This window comes from Seriola dumerili, unplaced genomic scaffold (assembly GCF_002260705.1).
Source record: "Seriola dumerili isolate Sdu_G_001 unplaced genomic scaffold, Sdu_1.0 BDQW01000079.1, whole genome shotgun sequence".
NCBI lineage: Eukaryota > Metazoa > Chordata > Actinopteri > Carangiformes > Carangidae > Seriola > Seriola dumerili.
Genome location: NW_019174334.1, coordinates 681,757 through 692,036, shown reverse-complemented (window position 1 = coordinate 692,036; position 10,280 = coordinate 681,757). Strand labels below are relative to the sequence as shown.

Sequence of the window (10,280 nt, the reverse complement as noted above, 5' to 3'; positions counted from 1 at the left end):
ATGAACCTTGGAGATACATAGAAGTTAACATGAGACTGGAATTTAAAACATGCTAATGAGACAAGTGAAAATCCTTCAATCCATCAATTCAAATCCATCTGTACATTTTATGCCAGTGTAACTATATATTGTCCATTAATGAGAGACTTGGTGGAAAAATGTTTGTTGTGGAGCCGTAGTGTATTATTTGCATTATGTTTTATTATACATTTTTTTATGTTCACACTACAACACTTAGGTGAGTAAGTCTCTGGTGTAAGAGTATAAAAAGACCAGATATAAACAAAGTTTAGTTTAACAAGGCATAACATCTTTATTGTTATACACATAACTTCATCTCCAAAGACTTTGCACAAATCAGTGGGGTAACATGAACCTTGAGATATCAAAAGTCTCCCGCAGTTCCTCGTTATTTCCTAAAATACTCAAACAAGTACATCTGCGTTTTACATCCCCAAATGGTACATACAGTACAACCAATTAGAAATAAAGTATTTTTTCCACTGTCAAACATTATCATATGTGCATTACATTACCAATTACAAACAAGTTATATTCATTGTCAAAATACAGGTGTGCAAATTGTTAGAAAAATACCAACTCATACCAGATTCTGGATTGTGCTCTGTAAAAATCCTTACAAATAGTATATAATAATCTATATATAAATGTCTCCAACATGCAATGTTGCATTTCAAAAAAATATCCCATAAACAGGCTGTTCTGTTAAACCCTCCAAAATTCCACTCTTCACCATGCTCGTGTGAAGATAGGGAAAACAACAAAAAAAAAGAGGGCAAAAGAGAGGGTAAAGAATTTTATGCTGTTCAATAATTTATTTTCTTGGTCTGTTTTTATTGTATAGATTTCAGTAGTTAGTTTTCTAGTAGTTATATGGACAGTTTGCAAACATCTAACTGGCTTAAGCATTCTCCAAATGTAATGTGCTGCTCATTTTGTAACAGAAAATCTATTGTATTCAAGTTCAACTTCAAAACTGAACTGCAGCAAAGAAACCCATAGCCATATTAAAGCCCTTTTTACGATGACCAGTGTTCACAAACACATCAGTTGTACATTGAATAAATAATTAATCTTTGTATTGATGACAGTAATTGTCAACCATATAAATAACCACTTTTAAAATTAAAGAAACTCATGCCATACCTGCAACAAAGACTACAAACAGCTATGATGAGGCAAGTTAAATGCACGATTCAGGTGATGACAACAGTCAGAATATCCCCACACAACAAAGTTAAGACAAGGACGGCATCTCTTCCCTCCCACCTTCCTCATCTTTTTCTGAGGTAAACAGTAGTACTGTTAAAGACTTTTAAAGGCATCTCTCCTTCTCCCTGGTGCCACATTCCCCATGGCCTCAAACTTGAATAAATTCCACAAGACTGTCCTGATCCAGTCTCATAAGCACGCAAACACTGCTGGGCCAACAGAAGCAGCTTTGTGAACTGCGTCTTTGCATCTTAGTGGTATATTAAAACAATGAAAGCAAAGAATAGAATGAAGGAATTCAAGCAAAATGGCCGAAGCATGAAATTATCTTCCTTCTAATTTAATAAATAACATAAGACATTTGCTACTTCACTCTCAACCTCCTTCCTAAACACAATGCCAGCTGGTAATCAACACTCTCCCCATTCAAGCATATTCAAATTGTGAGAGTTTGACTAAATAAATGGAACATACGATTTTTTATAATAGTATAACCACCTTTTTTGGCAAAATATACTATAAGCTTTCCTTTGAAAAAAATAAAACATATTGCACTTTCAGTAACATGAATGTGTAATGTCAAATTACAACTCAGCTGTTAGAAATGAGTAAAATTTCAAAATAAAAGGGAAAACAAATTTATTTACTCATTCTGCGATGAGAAATTTTCTTTTCAACTACAAGCGTCTGACTGCAGGTAACCAACATTCAGAGAACAACAATGAACAAAAAATGCTACAATAGAACAGAAAACAAACAAAAATGTTAAATGTTAAAACTGTACCATGCATGGGGAGTGTTTTAAAGCAGTGTATCCTGGGTAACAATGGACGGAGCTCGAGAAAGCTGCAGTGATGACTGGGTTAACCGAGTAAGACTGGCTAGTGACCGTGCTAGCACTGACTGCTGGCAACGGCCGTGCCCAGTTTCCTGTTGCAAGAGTGGTGTGAAGCCCAGAAAATGCTCCGAACACCCGAGCACGCTCCCACTGCGACTGTCCTCTTCTCCCCCACCCGGCCGCCGGGCTCACATCTCCCCATCAAAACGTCAGATGGCAAAATAGAAAGGCAGCTGTTTGCTCCCGTCATCTAAAAGTGCATCTCCACACTCTTCCAGCAAAGTCCATCAGCCCACCACTATCTCTGCCAAGGCAGTGGGAGTGGGCTACAGAGACTAGTGCTTGGATCAGCACACGTGTGGGTTTCAATTACTTCTTTTTTCAGACTGTGTATGTTTGGTTGCATTTTTTATTTTTTATTTTTTTTACCTCACTAGACACGACATTTCACCTCAGCTTTTAGAAAAGCCAAAGGAGTGCTAATTCACGGGGCTGGCCCTAAAGAAGGCCCATGACAGGTTGGTGTTAGTGATGCCTTCCTCCCGATTCTCTTCAGTGTCACGCTGATTCCCTACCTACGGCCACCCCCGTGTCCCACTGGCGCCATTTTCATTTTTCAAGGCCGGCGATGCAACTGTACCGGTTGCCATGGTTTCACTGCAACATAAAACAGTTTGTTTGGATTTAATTGGCTGCTTGTCACATCGCAGACACACATTGTGGACAGGACACATAAGACATGAGTAAAAAGGGCGGATTCATCTTAAGAAACACATTAATGAGTGCGGCCCTTATTCATTTTTGTAGATGAGTAAAAATGTCTGGAAAAAAGAAGGAACTTACCAGAGAAACTGCATCATCATGTCAGAAAATGGACAAATATAATTGCAAGGCCAATATTCAACAGCATTACCATAGCAACAAGGATTGAGTTGGGACCCTGGAAAACATGACATCATGATAAATACAAGTTGTAACATATCTACAACATCAAAAGGTCTGTACTGCCTGTGTCTCTGTTCACAAATCATGGTTATTAAGAAACAAATGAATAGAAAGAACAAGCACTAGAAGATAATATTGACACTTTGAGTAATACACTGTCTTGACAAAAGAGGAGACGAATACCACTCTCTTGTTTGCAAGGTAAATGTGAAGCTGTTAGCTTAGATTAGCACAAAAACTGAAACAAGAGTGAAACAAGTATCCTGGATCTGTGAAAAAGGTAACAAAATCCAGGAAATAAAGAGTACAATCGTATTGATTTGAACTGATGTTTACACATTTGGATTTTTCAATTCTACCTGGATTCTGAGCTATGGACAGATAGAAGGCAGATATTTACTATACAGACATGAGGGTGGTATCAAGCCCTCACTGGCAAGATATCTGTTTATTTCAAAAACTTTTTTTCATGTCCTTGCACTGATACTCACTGTTTCTTCTGTGTTTTCTGCAATCTCCATACTGGCTTTCTTTGTGTCTGCGAGGCTCTTTGGCTTTAGGGAATCCTGCTTCCTGAGTTTCGGGTCGCTCTTGCTCTCCCGTATGGAGGCTGGCTTAGGAGTGGGGGTACTAAAGGACTTAGGGGGTTGTGGGGGCATACGTGCCAGGGCCAGGGCACTAGGCTCTTCCTCTATATCCTCCTCAGGGTCTGGGGGTGGCGGGATTCTTGTAGGGGTCTTGACATAGTAACTGTGGTACTCGCTGTGGAGCTCGCCGTTGACTGGAATTGCAGGAGGCTGTGGAGTAGGAGCAGATGCCGGGGCAGGCTGCTGAACTTTAGCAGGTTTGGGTGGAGCGTCGACGTGCACATGAGAACTTTTGGGGCCATCGGTGACGGACAGCCTCTCTTCTTTACTCAGCTTTCTACTAGACCGCTCATCCTTGCTGGACTTATGACTTGACTTCTCTTCTTTGCTTGATTTGCGGGAGGGTTTTTCTTCTTTACTGGTTTTGCGGCTAGAGCTGTTGGTGACCTGACCTTTCTTCTTGCTGGAGTGAGGCGAGGGGGGAGGTGAGGCTCCAGAACTGGTCACAGGGGAGTGGGGGGGGGTTGTACCTTTGCGGTAGAAGTGGGGAGAATCTCTCGGGGAGTTGTCCTTCTTTTCAACTGGGACCTCTTTAATCTCCACAGGCTCCTTAAACTGTTGTTTTATATAGTCAGGTCCTGCAGAGATGAGAGAGGTGACACACATTAACATGAAAGATAATCCACCTGCATCACACCAATTTGCGCTCCCTCTCATGTATTATCACTTCATTCAAGTCACAGAGCAGAGTTATGTAATTCCTGTTTACTACTTTGATTTGGTTGCAATTTGGGAAACAGTTTGAAAATATTTTGAAACTGTGTAATTGATGTAATATTTTTTAACCAGATGAGCAGGTGCATTTTTAAAGAATAATGTGAAATATTTTGTGAAACTCTTATTTGCCTCGTTGCTGAGAATTAGTTAAGATTGATACCATTTTCATGTCTGTAAGGTAAACCTGAAGTTAACTTCAGTTAACAGTTTGGTTAATAAAGCACCAAGGCCAGAAACGGGGTATTAGCTAGCCTGGCTCTTTCAAAAAAGTAACAAAATCTGCATTCTCTACCTTCATATTTAGCTAATTAATTATTAGCTATATTATATTACTTGTAATTAGTGAACTTTACAGGTGCAAGTAGGTGCTGGATTTTGTTACCTTTTCACAGAGCCAGGCTAGCTGTTTCCCCCTGTTTCCAGTCTATATGCTAAGATAACTGGCCATGTGCTTCATATCGTACTGACATGTGAGTGGTATCTCCTTTCTAGTCTAGATGGCAAAAAAGAAAAAAAGTATTGCACAAAATGTTGAACTATTCATTTAAGGATCCTGGAAATACCTTCAAAACAGTGGTAAGTGTTGATGTGAATGTAATGATAAAGCATGAGAGGCATAAACTAGTGCTAATACCTGCCTCACAGGTACCGATAGTACAACATGCAGGCCCACCAACTTTCAAATGCCCTCTTGAGATAATTATCTGGGGTTCAGACATAGTTCAATGATGACACATGAGATTACCAAACCCTGAAACAATGCTAATGCTATTCTGAGATTTCTTATCCAGCCAATGTCCAAGAAGCCTCGTTTGAAGAACAGAGCACTCTTATCTTCTATCCATCCTCCCTGACCAGACAGTGGCACAGAGAGCTAGAATTAAACTAAAGCTGACCCCGAGCATAGTTACTTTCAAATAAAATATTCATGAATCAACATTACATATGCAATCATTCTGCAAAGACTAAAGGATAGAGAGAGAGAAAGAGAGAGAGAGAGAGAGAGAGAGAGAGAGAGAGAGAGAAGCAGACTGATTAATGCAGGGTCACAAACACCATTTCACAAAGGAAGCCTCCTCTGCAGGCTCATCTTTATCATCAGCCACTCTCTTTTATCATTATGTTGTTTTTCTGGAGAGACCCTCGTCAATTCTCAGCATCCAACCAACATGGCTGTATGGATAAAGACTCGACCTCAGGAGCAATCACGCCGCTCTTTGTCTGGGGAAGCTTACACTGCTGCCTACTTGCTTTCTTTCCCTCCATCAGGAGTTTATGGACTGAGGTCCTGTCGGTGTTTTGGATTTTCATTATGGACATTAGGTCCTCTAATGTGCGAACAATAAAGCCTGAATCTGAATGTAAATGCCCCTTTCCATGTGAGAAAAATGACACTTCATCTGTCCCTTTGTTCTGTACTGAATTAATATTTATTGGAGACATCAGGCTCTTTGTTTGCCTGTTTTTTTTCACATCGCCTAAATTAGACGGTGTCAGAGTGACTAAGACAGGGACAATGCTGCTTTGTTTGAAGTACATCAGATGGTATGAGCAGAAAAGGATCTCTGCATCTCATATAGCTAATTTGAAATAGTAAAATCTATAGAGACAATTATATATAAATTATATTTCTTTTGAAGACAGATAACTGATCTTTAACGTTAAAATGTTTTGCTTGATTCACTTCTGTTAGATACTACATACTCGGTCAGTGCGAGGGGATCTAATTCGTATGTATTCATGTTAGTGCATTCAGCATTGGTTGAGTTATTGGGTTAGAGAAAGGGTTCATCTGTGAGATAAAGCCAAAGGATACGCCAAAACAGGCAACTTTTAAAGTATATGTATGAACGCTGTAATTCAAAGGAAAAGTATTAATATTGATTTAGATTTCCCACTTATCACTTCTAGGAACAATTATGCAAACATCAAATCCAGAAGGGAACAAGTGTATCCAATCCCACATCAGCGTAAACGGCCTTACCGCGTAATCTTTTGGGCCTCAGTACGCATAAGCCCAAAGTATTTTTCAGCTGCATGGCATTCCTAATTTGTTTCATAACTGCCACAACCAATAAGACCCACTACAAAGCGTTGGGGGGACATTTGAACATCTGCGGAGCTTAATATATCTGCCAAGCTTAATTTCACACCATAACTCAATAAGAGTTAGGGCTTCATGGGCGGGCCCAAGCAATTTCACTCTGTTTGGGGACAGATTCCTGCGAGGGGTTGCAGGCATTTTCTGGATGGTTCTCGGCACTAAAACAACCCCAAGTCTCGCGCTGACACAGGACTACCACTACGCTTCTGCAGCATTGTTCACATCTTCAAACCCAGAGAATTCATGCTGTCAAATTAAAGTGTTTCATTATTTAAGAATATACTGGGAAGCTGCAAAACACATATTTGAATGTTGCATATTATTTGAACTATTGTGTGGTTGTTTTGTAGATATTTGAGCATGTGTAGCTCCTCTTGTCACGAGTGAGTGAAGATTTATTAGACGTACTCCACTAAGGAATCCTGTCAGGTCAGCTGGAACATGTAGTGGGACTCAATTACCCAAATGGCTGTGATGTTTCTTTCATCTGAACATTGATCAACTGGGCTGAGTCTGCAGCCTTCTAAAGAGGGTCACTAAAATAGGCCAGGGATGGAATTAGTCATGACCAAGACAAAAATACTCAACACGAACCCAAATAAACAAAAATTAAAGATCTGAATTTCAGATAATTTTATGAGCATATATCAGAATTTTCTGTACTGTGTCTATGTTTCTTCTAACCTCATCATTGTCTCTTTGATGTTATTAGAATACAAGCTTTTGTTTAAGCTGCAGGCTGCCAGTTCTGTTCATGTTAATCCATAGCACATTTTCTGCTCCAGTGCACTCTTAACAAAACACACACGCTGACACATGCGTGCGCACACACACACACACACACACAGACACACACACACACACACACACACACGATCATATACTCACACAAACCCCAACAGATCGGTTGTTTAAGTCCTAGCCTAACCCCGACTGACCTTAATATGAGACAAACAGCAGTAACGAGAGGGGAGCTTCAATGAGACCTCATGTGTGTGCATGCATGGATGTATGTATGTGTGTGTGTGTGTGTGTGTGTGTGTATAGNGAGAGAGAGAGAAGCAGACTGATTAATGCAGGGTCACAAACACCATTTCACAAAGGAAGCCTCCTCTGCAGGCTCATCTTTATCATCAGCCACTCTCTTTTATCATTATGTTGTTTTTCTGGAGAGACCCTCGTCAATTCTCAGCATCCAACCAACATGGCTGTATGGATAAAGACTCGACCTCAGGAGCAATCACGCCGCTCTTTGTCTGGGGAAGCTTACACTGCTGCCTACTTGCTTTCTTTCCCTCCATCAGGAGTTTATGGACTGAGGTCCTGTCGGTGTTTTGGATTTTCATTATGGACATTAGGTCCTCTAATGTGCGAACAATAAAGCCTGAATCTGAATGTAAATGCCCCTTTCCATGTGAGAAAAATGACACTTCATCTGTCCCTTTGTTCTGTACTGAATTAATATTTATTGGAGACATCAGGCTCTTTGTTTGCCTGTTTTTTTTCACATCGCCTAAATTAGACGGTGTCAGAGTGACTAAGACAGGGACAATGCTGCTTTGTTTGAAGTACATCAGATGGTATGAGCAGAAAAGGATCTCTGCATCTCATATAGCTAATTTGAAATAGTAAAATCTATAGAGACAATTATATATAAATTATATTTCTTTTGAAGACAGATAACTGATCTTTAACGTTAAAATGTTTTGCTTGATTCACTTCTGTTAGATACTACATACTCGGTCAGTGCGAGGGGATCTTATTCTTATGTATTCATGTTAGTGCATTCAGCATTGGTTGAGTTATTGGGTTAGAGAAAGGGTTCATCTGTGAGATAAAGCCAAAGGATACGCCAAAACAGGCAACTTTTAAAGTATATGTATGAACGCTGTAATTCAAAGGAAAAGTATTAATATTGATTTAGATTTCCCACTTATCACTTCTAGGAACAATTATGCAAACATCAAATCCAGAAGGGAACAAGTGTATCCAATCCCACATCAGCGTAAACGGCCTTACCGCGTAATCTTTTGGGCCTCAGTACGCATAAGCCCAAAGTATTTTTCAGCTGCATGGCATTCCTAATTTGTTTCATAACTGCCACAACCAATAAGACCCACTACAAAGCGTTGGGGGGACATTTGAACATCTGCGGAGCTTAATATATCTGCCAAGCTTAATTTCACACCATAACTCAATAAGAGTTAGGGCTTCATGGGCGGGCCCAAGCAATTTCACTCTGTTTGGGGACAGATTCCTGCGAGGGGTTGCAGGCATTTTCTGGATGGTTCTCGGCACTAAAACAACCCCAAGTCTCGCGCTGACACAGGACTACCACTACGCTTCTGCAGCATTGTTCACATCTTCAAACCCAGAGAATTCATGCTGTCAAATTAAAGTGTTTCATTATTTAAGAATATACTGGGAAGCTGCAAAACACATATTTGAATGTTGCATATTATTTGAACTATTGTGTGGTTGTTTTGTAGATATTTGAGCATGTGTAGCTCCTCTTGTCACGAGTGAGTGAAGATTTATTAGACGTACTCCACTAAGGAATCCTGTCAGGTCAGCTGGAACATGTAGTGGGACTCAATTACCCAAATGGCTGTGATGTTTCTTTCATCTGAACATTGATCAACTGGGCTGAGTCTGCAGCCTTCTAAAGAGGGTCACTAAAATAGGCCAGGGATGGAATTAGTCATGACCAAGACAAAAATACTCAACACGAACCCAAATAAACAAAAATTAAAGATCTGAATTTCAGATAATTTTATGAGCATATATCAGAATTTTCTGTACTGTGTCTATGTTTCTTCTAACCTCATCATTGTCTCTTTGATGTTATTAGAATACAAGCTTTTGTTTAAGCTGCAGGCTGCCAGTTCTGTTCATGTTAATCCATAGCACATTTTCTGCTCCAGTGCACTCTTAACAAAACACACACGCTGACACATGCGTGCGCACACACACACACACACACACAGACACACACACACACACACACACACACGATCATATACTCACACAAACCCCAACAGATCGGTTGTTTAAGTCCTAGCCTAACCCCGACTGACCTTAATATGAGACAAACAGCAGTAACGAGAGGGGAGCTTCAATGAGACCTCATGTGTGTGCATGCATGGATGTATGTATGTGTGTGTGTGTGTGTGTGTGTGTGTATAGGGGGCGAGGAGTACAATATGTGTGGTCACATCTCTTGCCACTGTGCATCAGAATAGATTCAGGTGAATCAGGGGGCAGAAATTTATAATCTGATCTTCTGAACCCCAAAGTTCAAAGGGCATCCATTAACCTTTGGTCAAATAGGAAATATATTTTTTATTATATCTATATTTTTTTCGCCAATTTGAATCTTCTATTTCATGACGAGCTGCCAATCAAACACGGTCCTGAGGCGGTTGCTATGTGAATGATGACAGGTCTTGGCTGCTGCCTTGCCTTTACATCTCTGTCAGATGCACAGTGCAGTCACCAGGGACAGAAATATACATTTCCTATGGCAAGCTGTTTCCACAAGTGTTTCATTGTGTCTATATTTCAAATACAATAAATAACATGTCTTCCAAGTGGTTGTGAAAAGCATTTGCATTTTCCTGGTTTGTGCACTTTGTTTATGATGCATTTGCTTGTATATCATTTTATTCACCTTCTATTATTCAGACATTGTATTACATATGTATTAATCTGTTCTGTGGGTTGTGGTCTCAGCATGTTCTCCACAATTTTATATTTAAGATTCATGAGTCAATTTGTAGATTTTCTCTTTCCTACT

General features: G+C 39.9%; 1 protein-coding gene across 1 annotated transcript in view; it reads right to left on the bottom strand.

Annotated features, from left to right (window-relative positions):
• Positions 1 to 327: 327 nt before the first annotated feature.
• The window catches only part of jph1 (junctophilin 1), a 34,040-nt gene continuing 24,087 nt past the window's right edge, over positions 328 to 10,280 (bottom strand). The window contains exons 5-7 of the mRNA XM_022744334.1: positions 3,508 to 4,241; positions 2,915 to 3,011; positions 328 to 2,728 (exon numbers count right to left, since the gene is read on the bottom strand). Of these exons, the coding sequence (XP_022600055.1) occupies positions 2,931 to 3,011; positions 3,508 to 4,241 (815 nt within the window). The 3' untranslated portion in view covers positions 328 to 2,728; positions 2,915 to 2,930. The remainder of the gene's footprint in view (positions 2,729 to 2,914; positions 3,012 to 3,507; positions 4,242 to 10,280) is intronic.